General features: G+C 41.3%; 1 protein-coding gene across 1 annotated transcript; it reads right to left on the bottom strand.

Moving 5' to 3' along the window:
- Positions 1 to 623: 623 nt before the first annotated feature.
- Positions 624 to 26,488, bottom strand: LOC135079553 (protein fem-1 homolog CG6966-like). The gene is made up of 14 exons (XM_063974204.1): positions 26,407 to 26,488; positions 19,448 to 19,617; positions 15,580 to 15,742; positions 12,210 to 12,410; positions 11,423 to 11,641; positions 10,448 to 10,640; positions 9,445 to 9,611; positions 7,844 to 8,062; positions 4,633 to 4,771; positions 3,793 to 3,919; positions 2,230 to 2,682; positions 1,624 to 1,767; positions 1,321 to 1,452; positions 624 to 1,223 (listed from the first exon to the last, which is right to left on the bottom strand). The coding sequence occupies exons 2-14, from the start codon at positions 19,562 to 19,564 to the stop codon at positions 624 to 626; spliced, it is 2,874 nt and encodes a 957-aa protein (XP_063830274.1). The 5' UTR covers positions 19,565 to 19,617; positions 26,407 to 26,488.
- Between the last annotated feature and the right edge of the window lie 600 nt (positions 26,489 to 27,088).

The following is a 27,088-nucleotide window of genomic DNA, read 5'->3' as shown; positions in this document are numbered from 1 at the left end:
ATGAGAGACACAAGCGCCGCGCAGCAAGGACTAGCGTCGCCGGCGAAGCTGTGACGTCACATGGCATTCACGTGTTCTTAGCGGGCGCGAGCTGAGGAGTAGCTGTGACGTCACGGTTGCATGTTACCTTGCAGACTAAGTGCAGCGGTGTGTTCCCAGAGGCGTCCCGAGCGCGCGGCGAGGCTCCGAGACGCAGCATGAGAGACACAAGCGCCGCGCAGCAAGGACTAGCGTCGCCGGCGCAGCCTCACAGCTAGCTGTGACGTCACAGGCGCCTGATACCTCACAGACGAAGCAATGAAAGTAGTCCTCAGCCTTACCTTGCAGACTAAGTGCAGCGGCGTGTTCCCAGAGGCGTCCCGAGCGCGCGGCGAGGCTCCGAGACGCAGCATGAGAGCTATAAGCGCTGCGCAGTAAGAACTGGCATCTCCCGGCTTGGGGGTTGAGGGAGCCAGCTGTGACGTCACATGGCAGACACGTGTTCTTTAATTATCAGACAAGGTACCGGGCGTAGAATGAGAGCTAGCTGTGACGTCACATGGCAGGCACGTGTTACTTAGCAGACGAGGTGCCGGGCGTAGACTAAGAGCTAGCTGTGACGTCACATGGCGGGCACGTGTTACTTAGCAGACGAGGTATTGGGCGCAGACAGAGCTAGCTGTGACGTCACGGTTGCATGTTACCTTGCAGACGAGGTGCAGTGGTGTGTTCCCAGAGGCATCCCGAGCGCGCGGCGAGGCTCCGAGACGCAGCATGAGAGCGACAAGCGCCGCGCAGCAGGGACTAGCATCTCCTGGCTTGGGGGCTGAGGGAGCCAGCTGTGACGTCACATGGCATTCACGTGTTCTTAGCGGATGAGGCACCGGGCGCGGGCTGAGAAGTAGTTGTGACGTCACGGGTGCCAGTGACGTAACGTGGCGGGCGCATGTTACCTTGCAGACTAAGTGCAGCGGCGTGTTCCCAGAGGCGTCCCGAGCGCGCGGCGAGGCTCCGAGACGCAGCATGAGAGCCACAAGCGCCGCGCAGCAAGGACTAGCGTCGCCGGCGCAGGCCGAGCTAGCTGTGACGTCACAGGCGCCTGATACCTCACAGACGAAGCAATGAAAGTAGTCCCCAGCCTTACCTTGCAGACTAAGTGCAGCGGCGTGTTCCCAGAGGCGTCCCGAGCGCGCGGCGAGGCTCCGAGACGCAGCATGAGAGCCACAAGCGCCGCGCAGCAAGGACTAGCGTCGCCGGCGAAGCTGTGACGTCACATGGCATTCACGTGTTCTTAGCGGGCGCGAGCTGAGGAGTAGCTGTGACGTCACGGTTGCATGTTACCTTGCAGACTAAGTGCAGCGGTGTGTTCCCAGAGGCGTCCCGAGCGCGCGGCGAGGCTCCGAGACGCAGCATGAGAGCTACGAGCGCCGCGCAGCAAGGACTGGCGTCTCCTGGCGCGGGCTTGGGAGCAGACTATGACGTCACATGGTAGACACGTGTTACTTAGCTGACGAGGTACCGGGCGTAGACTGAGAGCTAGCTGTGACGTCACGAGGCGAGCGCGTGTTACCTCGCATTAGAGGTGCAGCACTGTTTGCGTCGTCAGGCGTGGGAGAAAACCGTTTCGTAAGTTCCTAGCCTTACCTTGCAGACGAGGTGCAGCGGCGTGTTCCCAGAGGCGTCCCGAGCGCGCGGCGAGGCTCCGAGACGCAGCATGAGAGCTACGAGCGCCGCGCAGCAAGGACTGGCGTCGCCGGCGCAGGCTGAGCTAGCTGTGACGTCACGGGGCTAGCACAATAATGTTACTTAGCAGACAATGTACCTGGCGCGGGCTGAAAAGCAGCAGTGATCTAACGTGGCGGGTGCGAGGCTTTGAGACGCAGCATGAGAGCGACAAGTGCCGCGCAGCAAGGACTGGCGTCGCCGGCGCAGGCTGAGAGCTAGCTGTGACGTCACGGGTGCGTGACGAGGCAATGAAAGTAGTCCCCAGCCTTACCTTGCAGACGAGATGCAGCGGTGTATTCCCAGAGGCGTCCCGAGCACGTGGCGAGGCTCCGAGACGCAGCATAAGAGCGACGAGCGCCGCGCAGCAAGGACTAGCGTCGCAGGCTGAGCGCTAGCTGTGACGTCACATGGCAGGCACGTGTTACTTATCAGACAAGGTACCGGGTGTAGACTGAGAGCTAGCTGTGACGTCACAGGCGCCTGATACCTCACAGACGAAGCAATGAAAGTAGTCTCTAGCCTTACCTTGCAGACTAAGTGCAGCGGCGTGTTCCCAGAGGCGTCCCGAGCGCGCGGCGAGGCTCCGAGACGCAGCATGAGAGCCACAAGCGCCGCGCAGCAAGGACTGGCGTCGCCGGGCGAAGCTGTGACGTCACGTGGCAGGCACGTGTTACTTAGCAGACGAGGTACCGGGCGCGGGCGTAGACTGAGAGCTAGCTGTGACGTCACAGGCGCCTGATACCTCACAGACGAAGCAATGAAAGTAGTCTCTAGCCTTACCTTGCAGACGAGGTGCAGCGGCGTGTTCCCAGAGGCGTCCCGAGCGCGCGGCGAGGCTCCGAGACGCAGCATGAGAGCCACAAGCGCCGCGCAGCAAGGACTGGCGTCGCCGGGTGCGGGCAGCCAAGCACCGCCGCCGCGAGCTCCCCGTCCTTCGGCTGAGCACGCTACGTGTAATGCTGAGCGACCTTGCCGGACCTGACAAGTAAAGACTTCAAGTTAGATAGGAAAAAAGGGCTATAAAATGCTACTCCGACAAACGTTACTTCGACATTACGTTACTCCGACACTACTGAATATCAACATTACTTTACTTCGACATTACACTACTTAGACAAAGGCAAATATCTTTTGTCTGAGTAATGTAGTGTCGAAGTAAAATCATGTTCAGTTTTTGAGCCGGGATAGAAGGTCGCGCAGCGCTGAGAGCTAGCCGGATGTATCAATTAAAGAATTTAAGCCTTTAACGGGCATAAAATGTGTTTTTTGGATCTTAAGACAAGGGAATTACTTTCGAAATATGGTGGGAACTATATTCCTACTGCCATATTATATGCCATATTAAGATAAACAAACCGCTTCCGTGATGGTTAACCCATTTAAATTGTCTGTCTGTATCACTGCTCTTAAGAGCAGGCAGGCAGACAGGGACAGCTCCAAAATCTTTTGGGATTTATCTTAAACCTGGCGAGTAGGGACGTACACGTACACGCTTAGGCTACGGGTGTGTTTACACGTACACGCCTACGCTACGGGTATGTTTTAATCATAATGCTTTAGATGTGTCACAGCCATCATGATACATAATTGTGTCCAAAATAGAAACACTAATTCAAAAATGGCCCCCACTTTTCCCGTGGCATATTTTTTTTTTATGTGACAGGAGGCAAACGAGCAGACGGATCACCTGATGGTAAGTGATTACCGTCGCCCATAGACACCCGCAGACCCAGGGGCGTTACAGGTGCGTTGCCGGCCTATAAGGTAAAGATACGCTCTCCTCTTGAAAGCTTGCAGGTCGTATCCGTCCGGAAACACCGCAGACGACAGTCCATTCCACAGTTTGGTTGTACGGGGCAGGAAGTTTCTAGAGAAACGTACTGTTGTGGACTGCCAACCATCTAAGTGATGGGGGTGGAAGCCTGCCTGCATATGCGAAAATCAGGCCTCCCCGACCCGTCTAACCAGCGTGTGGAAAATAGGCTATTCTCCCTTTTACCTCTGTTAAATTCAAGATGATCACCTTACAATAAAATCTACATTATAATTATGAAACGGTAGACATTGCTAAGTAAATCAAGCGCTCACCTTAATATCTAACTTAACGAGTGAGTACACTGCCTTGTGAATATTGCTGGATACTTCTTCCGTGCACTCCGGGTCTTCCAATAGCCGCGCCATTAGCGTGGCCAGGTGCAGAGATATCACTAGTACCCTGTAATTATGAACATTTGCATAGGTATTTGATACGATTGTACTTGCAAACAAATAGATGGAGCAAAATAAAATGTTATTAAAAACAAAGTCATATTATTAAAAAAAAGAAGGAATAAAGGAATTTATTTATTTATAACTTTTTTTTTTTAATTTATTATTCATTATTGAGCAATTACATATTTGATCCAAATAGCGCCCTAAATCCTCTTTAGGTTAGTATAGACACTATTGTTCTCTATACAAATAAAAACAAACGTTTTAGTATAAGCATTCACAACACTTTCAGATATACAAAATTTTGGAGTCGTTTTTCAAATAAGAAATTGATTTCGTACATTTTATTGAACTTTATCGTACCACTGAAAGTACGTATGAGCATAAAAGTCACAAGAAGCCAAATTCGTTTACTTGGATGACATACTATTTTTCCAGTTTAATATGAGTTAAAAACTGAACAACTGAACCAATTTTGGTGAAACTTTTATGGAAGCAATCTGGAATTCGAATAATTTTAGAGATATACTAGCGACCCGTCCTTGCTTCGCACAGGTACATGCATTATACTTAAAAATTAAATCACTAATAAAAAAACCGTTGTGTAGTTTTAAAGATCTAAGCATACATAGGGACAGACAGCGAAGCGACTTTGTTTGATAGTGATAAGAACCGAGTTTTGAGAATTGAGAACCTTCTCATTTTGAAGTCGGTTACCTTTGCAGCGTGGTCAGCGTCTGTTCCCTGTCGATGCTGAGCTTCGAGTCTAACAGCTCCATGCCGCGGTGGATCTCTGACAGCGCCTTCCTGAACACCGGGTCTACGTCGTCGAACGTCACCGGAGGGACTATGCGACCTGGCGAAGAGAAATAATACTATTGTATTCTTAAAAAGATCAATAGAGTTCGTATTTATAAACATAAATCTACACACAAGAATTCAGATCTTTGATCGGTCGATTTAGCACTTAAGGTTTAATCCACAGTTCAGCCTGCCTCTAAGCGAGGGGCGGGCATTTCTAATGCGTAACGTAGTAAGAAGTCTAAAATCAAGTGGCAGTGGGCGGGGCACATAGCTCGTAGAGACGATGGCCGTTGGGGCAGGAAAGTTCTCGAGTGGCGACCACGAGCTGGAAGACGTAGCGTGGGCAGGCCTCCTACTAGGTGGACCGACGATCTGGTAAAGGTCGCGGGAAGAACCTGGATGCGGGCAGCGCAGGACCGTTCATTGTGGAAAACCTTGGGGGAGGCCTTTGTCCAGCAGTGGACGTCATTTGGCTGAAACGAACGAAACGAACGTAGTAAGAAGACAAAAGAGCGAGCTCGCATCATTCACTGCACAGAAAAAAAATCATGAGATAATTGAGAGACTTAAAACCACATCATGTCGTTCCATTTACACCTTTGTATACCAAAGGTGTCAGGGTGGACGGTTCTAGACTCTTGACCTACCTGAGCAGGGAGAAACAAAAGAGCGTACGCACACGTCACTTATTTTTCCTGGCTTAATGGAATGTTCTAGACTATTCCTTCGAATTACCTCTGAGCGGGGGATGTGCTCTCTCAGCCAGCATGTAAGAGAACAGCTCTGCGAAGCTGAACAAGCTAGACTGTGTCAGCGGCGACAGCGGCGGCAGGACAGCTCTCTGCATGTCCAACGCGTAGTGCTGAGAGTGGAATGTTCTAGACAAGTCCTTTTAATTACCTTTGATAAAAAATAGACAAAAGAACGAGGGCACACAAGTCATTTGTTTCTCCGGATTATGTCCAGCTGCTGCATGGTGAGAAACAAAAGAGCGTGCACACGCGTCATTTGTTTCACCTGGGTTAAGGGAATGTTCTAGACTCTTCTCCTTCATTTGTTTCTCCGGATTATGTCCAGCTGGCGCATGGTGAGAAACAAAAGAGCGAGCGCACGCGTCATTAGTTTTAAAGGAATGTTCTAGACTCTTCTCCTACCTCAGAGCGGAGGGCGGGACATGTGAAACAAAAGAGCGTGCGCACGCCGCACGCGTCATTTGTTACTCCTGGTAAAGCCTGGTCCGCGAGCACGTAGAATTTTGTCCAATGACCCCAAGCTACCCATCCTTTTCGCTCGCGCGTAATTATGTTGCTGTCGTGCTCGCACACTCACTGCGGACGCCCGTCGCACAGTCGCGACAGCAATATAATTACGCGCGAGCGATAAGGATGGGTAGCTTGGGGTCATTGGACAAAATTCTACGTGCTAACGGACCAGGCTTTAGAGTAGAAGAACTTTCTAGACCTACCTCTTAGTGGGGGGCGTGCTCTCTCAGCCAGCATGTAAGAGAACAGCTCTGCGAAGCTGAACAAACTCGACTGAGTCAGCGGCGACAGCGGCGGCAGGACAGCTCTCTGCATGTCCAACGCGTGGTGCCTAGAGTGGAATGTTCTAGACTAGGCCTTTCACTTACCTCTGATAAGAAATAAACAAAAGAACGAGTGCACCACGCGTCATTTGTTTCTCCGGATTATGTCCAGCTGCTGCATGGTGAGAAACAAAAGAGCGTGCACACGCGTCATTTGTTTCACCTGGGTTAAGGGAATGTTCTAGACTCTTCTCCTTCATTTGTTTCTCCGGATTATGTCCAGCTGGTGCATGGTGAGAAACAAAAGAGCGCACGCGTCATTTGTTTCACCTAGTTTAATGGAATGTTCTAGACTATTGACTTACCTCTGAGCGGGGGGGCGGGGCTTGACTCACGTGGTGAGAAACAAAAGAGCGTGCGCGCACGTCATTTGTTTCATCTTGAGTGGAATGTTCTAGACTTACCTCTGAGTGGAGGGCGTGCTCTCTCAGCCAGCATATAAGAGAACAGCTCTGCGAAGCTGAACAAGCTCGACTGAGTCAGCGGCGACAGCGGCGGCAGGACAGCTCTCTGCATGTCCAACGTGTGGTGAGAAACAAAAGAGCTAGCGCACGCGTCATTTGTTTTAAAGGAATGTTCTAGACTAGAGATGGGTTATACTAGGTAAATTTGATACTAGGTGCACCTATTCCTAGTATTTATTAATACTCGATCCAAATACCTATTCCACCTAGTACATAGTAATTTTGCATACTTGACGCGACTAGTGCGGACTAATCCACGTAATATGACTTTAAAATACAATTTTTTTTTAAAAGATACAACCGTAGTATGAATAATGCAATTTGAAATTGAATAATAATTCCTCCCTTCATACTTCAACAGGCATATGACTGTCAACTTAAAAGTTGGCGTATTTAAAAGATATCAATTTCATAAAAATATTTACATATTTTTCTTATTTACATGAATATGGTTTGACTACGTTTGTGTGCGTTTGCTTCGTCGCGCTCAAATTGGTTTGGTCAGACAGAGACGGATTGAATCTCTACGTTCGCACATAAGCTTAGCGAGAAATACTAGGTGCGCGTAATACACGACTACGGATTACGCAATAATAACCTCTATTACTTTGATGGTAGGGTCGGAAATCGTGTAATTTATAAAATACTAGGTGGATCAAGTATTTTAAAAAATTGGAATAGGTGCCGCCTAGTACTGTAAAATACCTAGTGTGTGGATCTGTTCTAGTAAATACGTCTCATCTCTATTCTAGACTCTTCTCCTACCTCAGAGCGGAGGGCGGGACATGTGAAACAAAAGAGCGTGCGCACGCCGCACGCGTCATTTGTTACTCCTGGTAAAGCCTGGTCCGTGAGCACGTAGAATTTTGTCCAATGACCCCAAGCTACCCATCCTTTTCGCTCGCGCGTAATTATGTTGCTGTCGTGCTCGCAACCTCACTGCGGGCGCCCGTCGCACAGTCGCGACCGCAATATAATTACGATAAGCGATAAGGATGGGTAGCTTGGGGTCATTGGACAAAATTCTACGTGCTCACGGACCAGGCTTTAGAGTAGAAGAACTTTCTAGACCTACCTCTTAGTGGGGGGCGTGCTCTCTCAGCCAGCATATAAGAGAACAGCTCTGCGAAGCTGAACAAGCTCGACTGTGTCAGCGGCGACAGCGGTGGTAGTACAGCTCTCTGCATGTCCAACGCGTGGTGCCATAGCTGCCGGCACCGCGCGAAGCGACCGGCGTCCGCGTATACAGCTCCTCTGTATCGAACGTAGTAAGACGTGTCGGGGTGCGCTGGGCCTGAAAACGATATGTTTAACTTAGCAAGTTAGTTTTATATATTTGGTATGGAACCTAAAATGGAGCAATCTTGCTTTTAAAATACATAAATATTTACACGAGTCTTAGGCAAAGTTCAGATGGTCGCGAGGCGACACGCGTAAATTTTAATGTGCGTAAAGAGACTCTTATGCCCGTTTTCACCATCAATCCCTAATTTTTAAGTGACCCCTACTGTAACACATAACAGGAATTTTGTTTTCATAGGGGTCACTAGGGATTGATGGTGAAAACGGGCATAAATTATTACATAAGGCCGTTTGTATTCGCGCGTTTACATGAGATGGTTTGAGAATCTTAGCGAATTTATGCCTAACCAAGTGTCGTAATGGGTCCAAAAGACGTTAAAGTTGGGGAAAATCGGCGCAGTAAACAATCATCTTATAATCACTTTTTATTAGTCTCCTCCCTGAATTGTACTATAGTCGAGCTAAAGACATGAATTAAGGATCATAAAAAATAACTAGCAATAAATTAAGAACCATTAAACGAACCACGTGTTGAATTCTCATGGTCAGGGTTTTCCTTTATTGCCAATAAAGAAAAACAATTGCCGGCTTCTCCTTTTGCGTAGTTTTTGCGTCATTATACCTATATTTTAAAAAGGTTCGGCCAAACAGAATAAAAAAAATTCGGTTAACTGATGTGGCAATAACTCAAGTGAACAATATTTCAGTTCAGTACAGCTAGATTCACAAACATAAAGCTGTGCGTTTGACTTCGCATAGCGTTGCTGCTTCACTAAAGCAAGCAACGTTTGTGAATACGATTGTAAGATCTGCTGAAACGGGTTCCAACAACATGTTATCGGTCTCATAAAACATCTGTGCTTGTTTTTTCGACTACATTTTCGTTGATTTTTCATCACTAGATTTTGCTCGCGACATATACCTACTTCACCCATACCACAGTATCTAATCTAAATATAAATATACAAAAGGAGAAACTGACTGACTGACAGACCAACGCACAGCCTAAACGGCTAAACGTAGGCACTTGAAATTTGGAAGCGACGTAGCTTAGGTACCGTAGAGGTGCACTAAGAAAGGAATTCCCGAAATTCCCACGGGAACGGGAAATAGCGGGAAAATCCTTTTGTATGAAAAATCTAAATCGCTTAAGTTAGACGCTTGAAATTTGGCATGCACATACCTTAGTAAATTTAAAGCTTAGTTACAACAGCATATTGCAAAATACCCACGGGAACGGGAGTTAGCGGGAAAAAACATTTGTATGAAAAAATCTAAACCGCGTAAGATAGATGCAGGGGGTAAAATGGGATCCACGCGTACGAAGTCGCGGGCGGCCGCTAGTGTGGTATATGTTTGCAAGTGTCCACGTACCTAGAATCCTTTCTCTAATGACGAGAGCTTGCATCCTCATGGCATCAGGGTCGGCGAGTATTTCCTCCAGTTGTTGCGCGTTACTCGGCTCGACCGCGAAGTCGTATGCTTCTATGCGCGGCACGTCTTTCGGCTTTGGAATGGGTTCCGTGCCGTCGGCGGGAAATCTGAAAAAAAAAAAAGAATTATTTTAGAACACGGTAACATGATACTTGAGGACTTTACGTTTCGTTTTTCAACCGAATCCGTCCTCTGCGGATAAAGGATTTCCCCACGGATTTCCATAACGACTATAGTCTGGTCTGCGAGCACGTAGAATTTGGTCCAATGACCCCAAGCTACCCATTCTTATCGCTCGCGCGTAATTATGTTGCTGTCGCGCTCGCACACTCACTGCAGCCGGCCGGCGCGCCCGTCGCACAGTCGCGACAGCAATATAATTACGCGCGAGCGATAAGGATGGGTAGCTTGGGGTCATTGGACAAAATTCTATGTGCTCAGAGACTGGGCTTTAGTACTGCGCTACCCGTACCCAGGTGCTTCCCAATATGATTCCTTGTGGGCAGTAAACGAGTGTCTCGTGAGTCTAACGTGACTCAAACGTGAACAAAAAGTTAACTATGTAACTTCATCTTCAGATCACTGCAGGAACATCATCTCTAATTTACCAGAAGCAAATGGAGAACTTGGCATACACTCCTCACGCTGTCTAGACGGGTTAGGTAGACCTAGCGTGCACATGTTGGTTCCTTAGTCACTTTATCGACATCAAAGGTGATTTTAATGTAGGCAAAAAGGTATCTATTCCGCCGACCATTAGGCCTAAGATGCGCGCTGCGATAAACGGTTATCACGCCATTTTATCGATTTTGCCCATACATTGATGTCGATAGAAGTTATCAAGGCGCGCATCTTAGGCCTACTGGTCTCTTCTCTTGTCGACGTACGTCACTAAACCGTACTCCACTTTTATTACTGGGCAATAAGGTATCTATTCCCTCACCTGTCATCCATCGCTCGTTTCCATAGTGCTAAAGCCCCGACCATGTCTCTTCTCTTGTCGACGTACGTCGCTCCGAGGAGTTCCAACGCATCAATACGTTGCTGCCTCGTCACTAAACCGTACTCCACGTTTATTAAATGCTCGACTATGTGCGTGTGACCCGTTACTGATGCTGCTAGGAGTGGTGTCATTCCTGAAAGATAAAAGGAATTGGTAATAATGAGGATCAATTGGTATGATGGTATATTTATGGTCGAGACTGATGAAGATTGTGTGAAAATGTGCATTGAATGAATTAAGTTTTGAGAACCGCTAATCAAAACTACTAATCTGGATGCAATTTTCATATTGTTGGCTTTACGTCTGTCACCAGGAAAGTATCTTAAAGGTTAAAGGGAAGGACAAAAAGAGCCGTAATTGGCCAAAAGTACGGACATCTGGTACGGAAACCTTTAGTATATATCATTAATATGTTCACGCGTACATGTTAACTATGCAATAAAAGCTTTGTGGAAGCTTTGGGATAGCCAAATCAATATGCAATCATTTTTCATTGTTTCCATTCATTATTAAAACAGCACAGCCAAGTCTAGACTTCCAGAGGCTAAATCAATGACCAACAGAAATAGCCCAAACTTTATATGGAAAGCAGTATTGATTAAAGTTAAAGACTAAAGTTTAGTAGAAATCTGCTAGTCTTTACCACTATTATAGCTGTTTATAATGCGACATAATACTGTATTTTCATCAGCCATAGGACGTCCACTGCTGAACATAGGCCTCCCCCAATGCTTTCCATGTTGCCCGGTTAGTTCAAGGGTTGACAATAGTGACTTGAGTTTTTTGGGTTTCTTGTTCTTCGCACTGGCCCATTTATTGTCCCGAAGCAGTGGTAGAGTTAATACTGGGACGTGTAAGTGCTTTTTAATAAAAGAGTTTCATGAGTTTTTTCTGTGACAGACTTCCTAAACTTACCATATGAATCAACGTCCATCGTAGCGCCATGCCCTAACAGCATCTTCAGTATATGCAGCGACCCGCTTTCAGCGCAGTCGTGTAGCGCTGTATTGCCTTTAACACTCTTTCTGTTGACATCAGCGTCCAAAGACAGCAGATACTTGGCGATTCTGATATGGCCCTTGTAACACGCGATCATCAAACACGTGTGCCCGTGCCGGTTGGCTATTTCTATGTCTGGAATGCGAATGGCGTGTCAGTAATTAGCACACTTGACGAGATAATTGAAAAATAACGAGTGGAACAATTGTAATGAATTTTTGCTGTTTAACGGACAGTTTAATAGGCACAGATAAAAACGTGATATTAAAATCAAGTGACTGTAAGCGAAATTGACCATTATTACTGACATGTACGAGCATAAGTGCGCAGGAGTTGCGTGTGGTCAGTAATTTGGTTTAGTTAATTAATCAAAAGAAAATAGAGAGTGCAAACTCTATTTAGCGCAGCGCTGATGACTGATAAATCAAATAGGTACCTATACAATACTTTTTTTTTACTATGGGACCGTATTATTCGTAAATAGACAATTTACCAGTTGATATGTCAATATGGTACATATCTAGCTGTGTTCTTTCTAAAACTACCAGTAGGTAAGCCTAGGATGCGCGCCACGATACTTTTATCTTGGCATTTTATCGATTTGCACGATAACCCCATACATTTCTCGTTGATAAGATTTTATCACGGCGCGCATCCTAGGCATAATTACATAACTACATAAGCATGCAGTAGACCAACTCACCAGCGCCGTTCTCGACTAGGAACTTAACAATATCGTAGTGTCCGTCAAAGCACGCTGCCCTGAGTGGCGTGCTGTGCGTCCGCGTCGTAGAGTTCACATTCGCGCCAGCGCGAACCAGCAACCTGACCAGTTGCAAGTGACCTGCGGCCGCGGCGCACCATAGCGGTGGCGCACCTTCTATTGTTTCGCCGTCAAATGTCACTGGAACAAAAAAAGGACTTATTGTAGATGTCGTAATACGTATTTTGCATTATTTCAACGCACATGATGCCCTAAAGCCTAGGGAATGGTTCACCAGGGTTCGCGACAAGATTTTGCATATGAAAGTAATGAATACACTAGCTGCTAGCTCACGCGTGCGGAACGCTCCAAAAAATATTTTTTTTTTTACATTCAGCCCGGTGCATACAAACTCATGCATCCGGCATAATATCATCAAGATTATCATTTATGCAACAATTTAATATATTTTTCAATCATTGCAATTGCATTTACTTAAAATAAATTATGATAACATTCGGTTATATCACAATTTTTATTGAATTCGTAAGATTTTAAGTGTTTTGTCTCCACGTGCACTTGGTATGCACTTGCAATGACTTAATCGGACTAAAAATCTATAGGTACTTATAATAAATCTGTAGAGAGGTCAATCTTAGCTTGTTACATTATAGGCGAACGTTCCATTTATACTTCTATCAAAAGGTAGTAACAAAAACAGCCGTATTGTTTTATTCATCACTTCTGTTAAGGGTTAACCTCAATCAATACTCAAGGACAAGGTTATAAATATAAATAAGCTTTGTAAACGCGCCCTTGAGAGAGCCTTGGGTAATCAGTGAGCACGACCTTCACACCATTCTAGAATAATTCACGTTTCAGTCTAGCTTTTGTTGTAAGTCCTCGTCAATCACCGACCTGGAGGAGGGCTGACAAATTGACAGTGACAAATACAGTAGAAATGTCTACTAAGTGTTAATTTTAGACATGGAGAGTATGAGTAACGGAAAACAGGTCGGTCTGTAATTCTTTAATTTGTAGACCATGGCCATGGGTTTTGTACAGTCGACAGCACATCAGACTATACATTTTCGTTTCAAAGTCGCCCCTATCGCGCCCCTAAGTGGGAATAGTAGTTTCAATTTGTACCTAAAACGGGTACAAATTGAAACACTACACTAGATAGTATTAAAAAAGTGAAACATCGGCTTGAATCTATTCTTGAATATTGTTACTTGAGTGGCAATTCTACGAGTAATAATAATTCACATGCATCATGTGCAAGCGACAAGTTGCGTGGAAACCTGGGAAAACTTGCATTGGACTCGATCGATGGCGCCTTGAAACCTGTTACCTGAGACTCTCCACTATAAAGCAATACCTAGGTATTATTACTACTAGGTAGTACGAAAATTAATGGATTATCCACTCATGGGACCATTTTAGAATTCGTGACGAAATGCGAATGGGACGGTCTGCGTCCAACCCGTTTCGTTGCAGCCAAATGACGTCCACTGCTGGACAAAGGCCTCCTCCATGGATCTCTACTGGTTACCGATAAATAATATATTGGTTATTCGGTATCCGTCTTGAAAACATAGCATGATGCCTTATTGAAAACAGTAACTAAACTATAATTCTGATAATACCGGATATTATTACAAGCAAATCGAAGGAAGAAGCCAACATTGCTTGATAGCCTATTAACTTCACTTCCTATATAATCTTCCTACAAGTTTACATTAGCGTTGAAAAAATTTATGAAATGCGTACGCATTCTTTCCTCGTTTTTGCAATCGGCAAAACTCAAACATCTCAGGCACATTGTTTACAGCACTTCTATTAATGATGATGTTCACAATTAACACAATTTCCTTAAGAAAATTAATTAATATTTGATTTTAATTGAAAACATGATGTTTTGTTGTAGCATTTCGCCGACATTTTAAGACAATGACTTCTGACAACTTCTGTCATGCTTTGCCATGTTGTCGTTGAGAAACCAATTAATTTTTATCGAGTTATCTGTCAATCAAAAATTCGTTTTCGATTAAAAGGATCGAGATGTGAAGCAGACTGATCGCAAAATTAATCATAGAAAAAATCGATTAAAAGTTTAAAAATAAGACTACAATCTTCCTTACTTTCAAACCAAACTTCCAAACAATAAACATTGTCAATTTTACTACGACTTTATAAAATGCTGACTTCTTTAGCTGAGCCTATTTAAATTTTACACACATTTAGCTGCTAACAATCCACAATATGTAATCAATTGCTCACACGTTTGTCAATTGCCAGAGAGTTGAGCGAGTCGCAACCGCGGTGTTTATTTAGTAAGGTGAAATGGCCAGCCGCCAAACTATTGACGCAATAGGAAAGTCATCACGAGCATTCGACAAAGAAATGTTACAGAGAACAATAATTACAGCAGAGTTAAATGTTGGAATTACGAGAGCAGTTTTACTATTATTGTGAAGACGTAATTGTAATAGATACCTAGTAACAATGGATAGTTTGTGTACAGAAATGAAAGTTCTACAATTTGAGCTGTTCTTTATCAACCTGCTAGTACTAGAATGTTTGTAGACTTTTGAGATAAACAACATAAATAATATCCACTAAAACTGACATACGGGTATAAATTAATAATTACATAATGAACGCTCTACAGATAAATTTACGACGCAGCTATTTCGTTTTCGGAATAATACATGCTAATTAATTAAGACAGAGAGTACGGAAGCATTCTCGTATACAAGCATTTCGCAACACACGCATATAAAACAGCTGCCTATCTTCTGGGTATTCATTCAGTACTTTTTTAAAATCTCGTAGATAAAGTAGATTTCTTAGAAACAGAATGACGAATCACTAAATATTTAATACGAGCCCCTTTTCTCCGAGAATAAATAACCTTACCTATCTAAATTGAATACTTAGAAACGCTTTAAGATACCATTTCTTTCCTCTCTTTCGCACATAATCAACTCCTGTGTAGTCAGAATCTAGAGCTCTACTTAGCAAGCTATTTACCCGACTGCGCCAGAAGGAGGATCACATCCCCAAGCAGGCTCTGGATTGTAACCCCCAAGGAAAACGCAAACGTAGTCGCCCCAAGCAAACTTGGCGGCGCACTGTGGCAGACGAGGCAAAGAAGATCGGCGAGACTTGGAGCGAGATCAAACACATAGCTCAAGACCGAACGCGATGGAGGACTGTTGTGGACGCCCTCTGACCCATCTAGGGGACATAGGACTATAAGTCAAGTAAGTCAAGCCAGAAGGAGGGTTATTTAGACTAGCTTTTTTCCGTAGCTTCACTCAAAATTCAGAATTTAGAGCTGGCATGAAACTGAGATGATGCTCACCTGATCCAGGCTGCTCAATATCCGCCTTGCACCTCTCAATGAGGTACTCAGCAACGTCGTAATGCCCGTTCCTGCAGGCGATGACCAGAGGTGTCGCGCCGCCGATCTTCGCACCCACCAACATGTTAAGCTCGTCTGCGGAGCGCCAACTGTGTAGGTACACCTGTGGACAAAGGAAATTGAGCTTTAATTTAGGTGCTGTAGAATTGGCTTTTGCCCAGTCTCTGGACGCACCATTACAGAAGTGAAATAGATAATTTAGGCAACCTACAGACTACAGACTTTTAGTTAGCTGATAGTTGGGTCGACTTCAAAGTATGAAGAATCGGCCGATACCAAATCGGTGTAGTGTTCGCACTACCATACATGTTCGTACTGTGATTAGGAGCAACATCCGATCGGGTTATTGACTTTCGTTTATTTAGACAACTCTTTTGGTGTTTTGTCAAACGGTTGTTTTAACATACGGTACTAATAACAGCAATATGCACTTAGATCTCAAAATTTATTTAACTAGGATAAATAAATAAGTTTATAAGAACTGAGGAAATTGTGGTGAAACTAGCACTGTATATTGCTGTCAATCAAAAATGTGTAAATCCCAACAAAGAAGTATTTATTGGATGAAAGGTCAAACGCATACATAGCCATTTGAACTATGACGTTCACAAAAAAGTTGGTAGATAAGTAAAACTTTCATTCTGATAGAAAATAAGAAAACATACAATTTGCCGATTGGCAGAAAAACTATTCAAATTCGTGTAACGAAAGACATTGCATCTTTATCTTTAACTAGCTGACCCGGCGAACTTTGTTCCGCCTTAATGGCAATAAATAAGCAGACTTTTTTTTAATTTCGAACGGGATAAAAAGTATCCTATGTCCTTCTCCTGGTTCTAAACTACCTCCCTGACAATTTTCAGCTAAATCGGTTCAGCCGTTCTTGAGTTATAAGTGGTGTAACTAACACGACTTTCTTTTATATATATAGATTTACAAGGCGTAAAGCATGTTATAAATGTAGCACGAGTTTATAGGCGTATAAACAAACAAAATCATCAGTTCATCGTGCATATTTTTAGCATCTCGACCCAATGACCTGAGGTTGGTCTGTAAAACTTTGTATGTGTTCATTCAAGCTAATTTATTGTCATAAAATATTATGTCTGGAAAATAGCCAAGGTACAGGTTTTTCTCTTTTGAGAAAAGAGCTAGAATCAAAATAGACGTGATAGGTAGAAAGAACATAAACCTAAAATTTATTGTATTCCAAGTTCATTTGCCCCATTTTTATAGGTCAGCAAGTCAGCAATAATATATCACAAAATATACTTAAACACTCCAGGGGAATCACAGTTTCAAAGAACTCGCTAAACATTTACATAATGCCACAGAATAAATACTAGTTACATACTAACATTTAAACATTGAGGTATAATATTTACCTGTAAGAATAACTCAGTAAGAATCTAGGTCAGAAGAAGACCTTAAAAAGATACATGCAAATCTTGAGATCCGAGCTAAGTCCTATCCGGTTTCTAAGAGGTTGATCAAACTGCTAAATTTTGAGTAAATATTACGTAGTTATAAGTGGTTAAGTGCTGCATTTTTATTTCATCAACTGCAGAGAAAACGATTTCGCCAAAATTTGGTAAACAAACTTTTTCAACTCGGCCCACATTCGCTCGGGGCAAATCCGAAGATGAAGAGAAGAGCTAGGGTTGCCAGATCAAATGACCCTATTATCACGAAAACTATTTTCAAAAAAGTAAATGTATGGATGCGGGAGCACTAAAATTAAGTTATTTTTCGGGAGATTTACTTTGTCGGGTGTCGGGAGAATCCCACTAAATCCCGGTCGACTGGCAACCCTGAGGAGAGCACGTGTACGTGTAAGTATACCTACTTCAAGATTCGCAAAGTGAAACCGGCGATATTATAACAACGGTCGAGTTTGGCAACGCGTGCGCGGGCGCACCTATGGCGCAAGCGGTCGCTTGCAAAACTTACGCGGGGCCACGAATTTTTGCTATTGATATGTTGTTGGTAAGTGAAAGAGAATCTGTTTAGGTACTTTTACTCTTGGAAAGAATACCAAGAAGTAATGATAGTCGTGATAAGGGGTGAAAAAATGTCAATGAACTTTGATGGCTCTACAATTTTTTTTCAATACCTTTCATAATCCACAACAAGAGACAACATATAATCAGTTTTTACAACCTACAGAAACTTTCTGTGACATTTCTAGCATTTCAGACTACGACAAGAGAAAATTAATTAAACTGTAAAATTAGACCTCACCTTTACTTTCATCTCTCCAATAAAACTAAAAATCTCCTAAAAATCTTAAGCTTTTATTAATCATAATACAATTGTATTTTATTGTGTAGTTAATTAAAATTCTTGTCCTTTGATGTCTACATAAAATTCAATTAGAGAATCTACGTAGACTTTATTAATGTTGAAGCCCGTTTTGGATTTTTAGCAAACAATAAATTTCAGCCTCTTTAATCTTGAAACCTGTGAATACAGTTTATTGACATTGAAATGTACTTTATATTATGTAAAGCACTTAATTTGGAAGGCTTTTTACTTCTACAGAAAAGACTAAAATAAAGTAGAGGTCAAGTTTCGTTTATTAAAATTTTGTAATTAAAAGGAACTGAATTATATCACTTTTTAAGTGCACCTTATCACTAACAACGGATGTTTTATCAACAACGTAACTGGGGCAGGGTCAACGGTCGTGAAGTAAAAATTTGCAGTACTTAGTAAAACTGTTACATAAAAATAATTAAGTTCTCACAAGTAGTTTTTAAAGTAGAACAATGAAAAACCTTATTAAAAAAGTTTTATTTGTATCACACAATTATTACTATGAATGTAATGAAATATTGATACTTTCATTCCTATTGAAAAAAACGAGATCTCAGAAATTCCTCGAAATATTTCTGAACAATTAATACTTTAGAACAGTATTCTTGATACTTTAAATGTAAACAAAACATAAAAAACTTACTGACAATAAGAGCTCGCGCAGAGCGTTAGAGACGATTCACTAAGAACAACTGACAGTGCATCTAATTAAATACTAATAAAACAATGCTCAGTGGACACTTCGATCTGTTTCACAACCCCAGCCTTTTGTGTTTCGTCGTATTGCACGATACACAATGACCGATGATTCTCCGATTTCGCAACTCATGTACATTCAGAAGTCGAATTTAAATTCAATAAATAAATATCAGTTTAGTGGCGTGAATTACCTATTGACATTGGAACGTTAATACTTAAAAATGTTCACAAACCTGTGAAAACAATGGTGATTGTTGATTCGATTCAACTCTCAAAAATTTGTAAAGCTAACAATAATTTGTAATTCAAATATGGATCCTGTCTTTTAAAACTTCAAATATGGATCATAATATTCATTAAAAAAAAGAATATAAAAATGTATATGTCATAGTCAAAGGTCGATATGCAGTCTCTTCGCGGAATGACTGGTCTATCCTAGGTTTGACCAAGGCCTTCAGGCAAACCCCGAAGTGAATTCTTATTTCGGCCTTTGACTAAGTCAAACCTAGAAGTGCCTAAACTGTTCAGTCAAACGTAACACAACAAAAAAATATTATAACTTACAAATAATTACTTTACCGGGAAATAATATTTTTCATACTGGATCGATCTAGAATTTACAGTTACATCTTCATCTCCGGTATTGCTTATGAGGTATATTACAGATTGGCTGTCATTACCGGCAGTTTCAATGCTGTTTTTATTATTACTATTATCAACTGTATTATTATTTCATGACTGGAAACAGTAGCTGTTATTATTTCCCATATCAGATCTTTTAATGACAGGTTACCTTCTTGATTCTTCTGAGGAGTCGTCTTTGCCGACGCAGCAGAGTCTTCCCACAGTGCCTCAACGTCTCAATCCAGCGGCATCGCACCGGCATGAGATCCCATACACCCGAAGACATTATCACCACATCACTTATCACTCACAATTCAAAATAATTCAGTATCACTTCAACTGCAAAGACAATAACATAAATATCTGAACGGGAATGTGTCACCTCTCCTAATTGTCCGCATGAATATTGCGCGCAAATTTTCCACAGAAGCCTTTCAGTAATCTGTATAATTGAATTCAGGCATCGACCTTCGTGAAGGTTGGAGGTATTATTGAAAAAGCGGTCTTGGAGGATATTGACTCGTACCGGTTCCACTGGTTGCACCCCAAGCGGTGGAAAGCAATTTTACGCGGTGCGATCTTGGTTATCTGCATAGGCCTTAATGTCTTTTAAACGAGATTACGAGACCACAACATAAACGACCGACTGCAATGAAAGCCAAGGGCGGTGTGACAGCTTCCACATTGAGGCTATTATCCGTGGTTGACCCCTGCAGTGTAAATTCCCATCAGCTCAACGCAGTGAACGGCGCGGAAAATATTGAACAATCATAATTGGTTTCTAAGAAAAAATCTGATCAATATGCAAAAATGTTGATTTCAGGGTTCGAACAACAACACAATATTGTGAAATATGAATACAGTCATTAATATTACATACAATAAGTATAGGTACAACAAATTACGAATGGATTACAAAATTTGGAACTATTCAAAAAACACAAAAGTGATAATCTGCAAATATTTTGGCATAATAGACAAAAACACTTTTTTAAAACAGCTTCCAAACCAATATTAGAGAAATAAAACTTAAATTAAAGATGTATATCTGGGAAAAACAACATTAACATACTTCGCGGTTAGAAGATGTTAAGACGATAAACAAAAACGTTTAACACACTTTCATGACTTCGGCGTATGAGCACGCAGTCAGTCGGACATGTAGTCATAGGATTGATTTATGAACATAAATAGATGATAATTATTTTAGATGGTGCTGAAACATAAATCATTTTTTACATCTTTTGAACTGTTTCGAAAATTGGATGCGATGTTTATTAAAAAGGTAGGTAGAGAGTGGACTTTCCATTAAACATTATTTGATATTAACTTTCAAAAAACGTTTATGTTGCTGCAGGCTCGATTCGATTTCCTACGTACTAGTGGGCCAGAGAAAACCGAGTAAGGCTGGCGGAACTGTTTCGAAAGCCGGTGCGCATGAGACGCCGAACGGATCGACCTTGCCTGTCTTGTACGCACATCAATGCTCGATGAATGGTAAAGTACAGGCAACACACCAGACCATTACAATTCAATTGCAAAATAACCCGTATTGCAACAGCATACGATGCTAGACAATGTTCAGCTAGTTTGAAGAGAGCAAGTGAGCTGGGCTGCACTACACTATTGAACCGTATTAAAGGAATGCGTGATACAGATCTTATGCGTCATTGAGAAGAGAAGTTTAATGATGTGATTAATTAATTTGAAATAATAAACCGATATAAAGAGAAAGCCAATGAACAATGAATAGATCAAACAAGTCTGCTCGTTGAGATGAAAAAAAAAGAAACTATTTGAATTATTAAATATGTTAATATGCAAAGGAAAAACTCGACAATGGACAAGATTACATACAATCGCAATCAATGATAAATGCATCGGAAAACTACATCGTTTTATACAATTGTTTTAGATTGAAAGCGTGGTGCGATTGGACTAAATCAAAATAGCGATACAAGACGTCAATTGGAGATCACGTTTTGTCGATGTCACGTTCCATTTTCTCGGGATCACGTGAGACACTCATATGGCTTTAGGACGTACTTTCAAATGTTTGCTTTTAGCCTTCGACAAACTAAAAGCCTTGAAACACGAGCCTAAAGTGACACAACGCCTGTGTCATCATAAGCTTCCTTTACTGGAAAACAGCATAAGTGTACTAAATTCACTTACTCGAAAGAATAAATTGTGGTTGCAACTTTTTGGTTGACATTAATGACATCATTATGTCTTGCAATACTTGCACAAAGTACACTAAAGTTCAATGGTGTAATTATAGTGTGAAATATCCCAAGCAAATGTGTATTTGTAATAGTGTGAATGAATTTTTTTCTTGCTGTTTACAGATAAATTGGGAGTTTGGTTGTATTAGTGAAGAAGCCCAGTGAAGTGATTTAAAACGAAGTCTTTCACAATTTGTTATATCAATATTCGAGTTAGCAGTCACTTGTTTGTTTTCAAGGAGACCTTCGATACCGTGCCTTCGATTAAAATTCTTTTAAATAAATATCGAACGGAGTTGCATCAAGAGACAGGTCACGTCAGCCGTCAGTTTCGACCATGAGGTTATCTCAGATCTTGGTCTCTGGGTCGTTGACCTGTGTAAGAGGGAAATCTGACATTGAAGAAAAGACTTAATTGGACAATTAAGATATATTTCAGTTAAACTAACAACTTTTGACGATCTCTCGGGTTTTTTTCCACAATTATTGGACAGAACCTTAACTGCAATTACTTATGATGAGCCTTAATGACGAATTTACGCGATATTTACTTTTACAAATGTGTAAAGAGACGTATTTTTTATTTGTATGCTGATGACATTCCATAAAAATTTCAACGTGATCTGCCATTTCAACATGCAACGCAATTTATTGTTGTGTTCAAAGAATTAATAGTTGAGTTGTATAACAGCACCAATGCACATCAATATTTTATAGTATTGCTACTTATCTGTGCAGATGTAACAAAGACATAAAAACACATTTATGGCACTTTTTATTACGTCTGTTGCAATAGGTCACATTATTGAATGAGGCGGAAATAATTTGTTACTATCATCAGACAGATTACAATATTATATTATAGACTGAAAAGGTATTTAATAGCCAGTATAGATCTTTTCATCCATGAAGACGCGCCCCGCCAATTTTTGGTCGAAGGAAGCGCGGGGTGCGAGAAGTTTGATTCGAACAATTTATTAATTATACAAAATTATGCCACTGTAAATGATTAGACATAACAACATGACGAAAATGCTTATCGTTTGATTGATAGGTAAGGTTGAAAGTAGATAATTAAAAACATAAACAGAATTTTAGTGAAGATTTGAATTGTTAATCACGAAAATGTGTGGTATGAAGTTTTAATTGGGCAAGAGCCAGACATTTCGCAAGATCGGCAACAGCTAATGATGCAAACAAATCTATTAACCTTAAAGGGCTGTCTTATATTCTAACGACCCTATATGGATCCGAGGTAAACGTAGTTTTCGACGCCCACTATGACCGTTTTGTTTGGTAAAAAATATGTTTTATGCATAACAAGGCTATTTGACCACAATCGCACCTGGTGTTAAGTGGGATGCAGTCTAGGATGGTACATATCTGCCCTGTAAGTGTCTATTCACACTCGCCTTGAAAAGGCCCGGATTATAGTCTTCGGGAAAGACAACAGCAGGCAGCCAATTTTCGAACTAGAGTTTCGAATTATAAAAAAGTCATCAAAACGCTTAGTGCGAGCTGGTGGAATGGTACGCTAACCTGCGCCCGGTTCACCAGTGATGGAAGGGGGCTGGTGGAATTGGCTCGTTGTCTAGTAAGACATGTTAGTTAATATTCTTCACTAGACTCTTTTTGACTAAAAACTTGTTATACTTTCAAAAGTTCAGACAAATAAAACTACAGATTTTATATTATGTACCCGGCAAAATAGAAATGTTGCAGAATCTGGAAGCCTTCACTTTTACGCGCGAATATAAATTTAATGAAGACAATCAACATCAGCCGGTCGATAGCCGTCTACTAAGAAATCGAATTTCTTTCACTATTGCTGTTATCAGAATCTAGACTTTGTTACAGCGCAGTAAGATTTCCATTGCAATCGCAGTTACGTTTGTGATTGCATTTCGCATAAAATTTTAGCACGTGTTGAAATGCCGGTAGTGTTCTTTCGTTCGTGATGATCTAGCTCATTAATTATCTAATGCATAATTATTTCTTGGCATTGTTATGTAAATATTGTCATTTTAAAGTTTTAAAGCTGTCTTGTAATCTCGCTTTGAAAGTCGAAAAATCACGCATTGAAAATCAAGCTTTAGATTCGACTAGGTTTTTTAGGCTAGACAATATTAAGATAAATCAAAATCACTTCATTTTTTACCAAAAGCTAGAGACATGAGTGTTTTACTTTTTAAAATGTTGATAACATTTTACAAATGAAAATAGAAAAGTTTATAATCAACTTACAAGCGTTTGTTTCGCGCACAATATGATGAATAAAAAGTTATTGAGAAACTAAGCTATGAAAACTCCCACGGAGTGCCATGTAGGGAGATAATGAACTATTGTCTTAACCTAGGACCGTAAACATTTACAAACTATTCTAGACACTGACACAAGTGGTGCTAATAAAATGCAAACATAATTGTCATCTTCAAACAAAATAACTGAACGTGACAGTATAACATAAGCGGGCGCTATTAGTTTTTTGTATTTGGATTTTAATTTAGCACTCGGTATCTTATAATTTGCAATGTTCATAAGATAAAAAAACTTCTTGCTTCATCATCAGGTGATTGAGTCTCTATTCAGAAGAACGAGCCTCTTTAATTTCATCATCATCATTTCAGCCATAGGACGTCCACTGCTGAACATACGCCTCCCCCAATGCTTTCCATGTCGATCGATTGGTAGCGGCCTGCGTCCAGCGCTTCCCTGCTACCTTTACGATGTCGTCGGTCCACCTTGTAGGTGGACGTCCTACGCTGCGTTTTCCGCTACGCGGCCTCCATTCCAGAACCTTTCTGCCCCATCGGCCGTCAGTTCTGCGTACTATGTACCCTGCCCATACAGAGCTTATACAGAAGCTCTTTAATTTACTAAAAAGCATACAGAAGATTTGACCTATACTCCCCAAGCTGGCCAGACGGGTTGGTTAATTTACGTAGGTAGGTACTTTATTTAACGCAACTATTATTCTACTTCTATTCCATATTTATTCTACTCTAAACATCATGTAAGCCGTTTTAGCTACCGAATGTATTTTCATTTTGTTTTGATGTACAAAAGACAAAAAAGCACAGTGTTTTAGAATGAAACAATGCAATTTTAATAGCTTATTATTCAATGTTATTTATAATTATCATCACCTGACCATACTCAGACTCAGCATACTAATGAGCTTCTTAAATTAGCGTATGTAGGCCCCTGAATATTGAACTGGTCCATAAATTATGTTGCAACTATTTCAATCACTTGACAAAGTTGAGTGGCCTGATAGTTGATAGTTAAAGTTAAATTGAATCGATGGACTTTCTGCCTTGCCCAAGCTATAAATAACTATCTATCTAAACTAACACTTAAAAGTAGCCATTCAACACAACAGTGTTTTGTTTAATGTTAAATATCATCGCAATTTAATTGCTAAGAGGAAAATGACAAAATCTATTGACGGAATCCAAAAAATATGCTATTCGGTAATTAGGGAATGTTCTCACAACATCACGTTTATGCAATTGCAATTTATCAGTGAATTTGTCTCGTGATTTTGATATTGAGCCAAGAGAAATACATCAAAATAACTGCGGAAATATTAAAACAAGGAAGGGCGCTACATTTTTAACTTAAAACTGACCTTAATTTGTAGGAAATAAAGTTCACGGCTATGCCAACATGAAATATGACAGATGATGTACCATACACGTAGACCAACACCAACGATGTTTATCAGAAATGATAGGAGACGTTATGTTTATGAGGTTAAAGTTCTACTTGGAATATCACACAGTGTAGTTTGCCAAAGATGCGCGTTTTAGACGTTATGCCAACAACTTATGCCAACATCGGCCTATTTACAAAACGTCTTTATGGAGTGAATATTTAGGAATTCGCCGTATTAAGTTGTAAACAATACGAGAGGAATGGTATTCAATATTGCTCGTAACTTTTTTTTTCTTTTAATTGAAGAATTTGGAAGTCAGAATGTTCCCAAAAAGGAGCCCAGCCTCAGAATAAATGAGGCAACAGTCAAGTGAGAAAAGAAACAACAATATTGTACATAATGTAAAACTGGTTGTCTGGTTTCATTATGAAAGAACGCTGACCCAGTTACGGTACAGAGATTGGTCTGAGAAGCCGCAAATCTGCTGACGCATTAATTAAGGTCATCATGACGTAAGAATAACATTTTAAAGTAACGATACAATCGATTACTAAAAAAAACTTCTATCAGTTATCGAGTCCAAACTGTTCATGTGGGCGTGAATAGGCTCTACGTGATTCGAGTCATATGACAACAGTGATAGAGTTGACTTTGCAATAAATACATGTCGCATCCACAGGCTTCTGTTATACAATTAAATCCTATTATGGCTATTATAAATAAATGATCATGACAATTTATTATCTAATGACATGCATATTGTCCGTTCTGTGTAATGTTTTTACAAACTAAGCTAGAAAATAGAGATCTTTACGTGATAATGAAATTGAATAGAGTAGGTAGAGCCATAATATAGCAGTAAGGAAAGCGACAGTAAAAAAATTTTTTCTTAAGTATTCCTCAAATTTTCTATAAAAAAAACCTTTTTCCTCATGATTAATTCATGAAGGTATTTTGCAAAGGATTGAGGAAAATGTTTCCTGAAAATTCGTAACACTGAAGATAGTGAAAAACATTTGGAAATGCGAACCTGGGGTCAAAATAAACAAAAAACACTCAAGAGTTTAAAACTTGGACGTAAACCTCATCCGAGTGACCATAAGCTCCTTCGCAAACAAAAGCAAAAGAGGCGACATGCTTTCTAAACGTAACTCCACTTTAGGTCAAGCATTGATACCTAAAAATCCACGGCAAGGAGGGGGTTAGACACACTCCCGTCAGGTTTATTAAGAATAATCACAGTACCACGGAATGTTTTGTTTGAACTGGGTTTAACGCGTGGCGCGATACAAGCCGCGCAGTCGGCTAGTCATGACCATGCCGGCTGCAACACTGCAAGCCCGCTGGTGAGACCACTTCTTTCACCGTGCGGTTACACAATTCCGTTACGTAATTCAACTTTTGCCTTTCCATTGCTAGTGCAGACCGTGTAGCAACCGCTGAATTGATTTTCAATGCCGTATCTCGGGATTACGTTTTGAGTTCTTTTTATAGACGGCAATGATACCGTTTTCGCGGTTTGACGTTTCATTATTTATGGTTTTATGCGATGCTCATTTTGTTTTTTTTTTTTATACAAACTTAAGTTTTTTGTTTTTTCCAAACAAAATTTGCATATTGCTGATGTCAATAAATAACCACTTTTGTATTGAGGCTCTGTCAGAAAAAGATTTACCAATAACTAGCTAGTACACGTGATCTCTATAAATGTATTATTAAATATTTTCCACAAAAAAAACGTTATGTTTAGCAAAAAGTTTACGCATGAGCCACACAATAATACCACAAAATACGCACATGTTTTGCTAAGGTACGTTAAGCTATCTGGTTTCCATCGCTTACAATCTGACCCAAATGAATAAAAAATAACAAACAGACGTTTAAAATTACGATATCATCAAAATAATCGCCGAATGTGCGTCTTACT

The sequence above is a fragment of the Ostrinia nubilalis genome, chromosome 16 (assembly GCF_963855985.1).
Source record: "Ostrinia nubilalis chromosome 16, ilOstNubi1.1, whole genome shotgun sequence".
Classification (NCBI taxonomy): domain Eukaryota; kingdom Metazoa; phylum Arthropoda; class Insecta; order Lepidoptera; family Crambidae; genus Ostrinia; species Ostrinia nubilalis.
Note: the sequence above shows the minus strand (reverse complement) of the source record. Positions and strands in the feature narration are given on the sequence as shown.

Excerpts from the sequence above, each read along its gene's own strand:
- LOC135079553 (XM_063974204.1), bottom strand. The coding sequence starts at position 19,564 with ATGTCTTCGGGTGTATGGGATCTCATGCCGGTGCGATGCCGCTGGATT. Across the intron at positions 12,411-15,579 it reads TATTGAGCAGCCTGGATCAG|TGACATTTGACGGCGAAACA; the intron begins GTGAGCATCATC and ends TTTTTGTTCCAG. Across the intron at positions 8,063-9,444 it reads CATTAGAGAAAGGATTCTAG|GCCCAGCGCACCCCGACACG; the intron begins GTACGTGGACAC and ends TATCGTTTTCAG.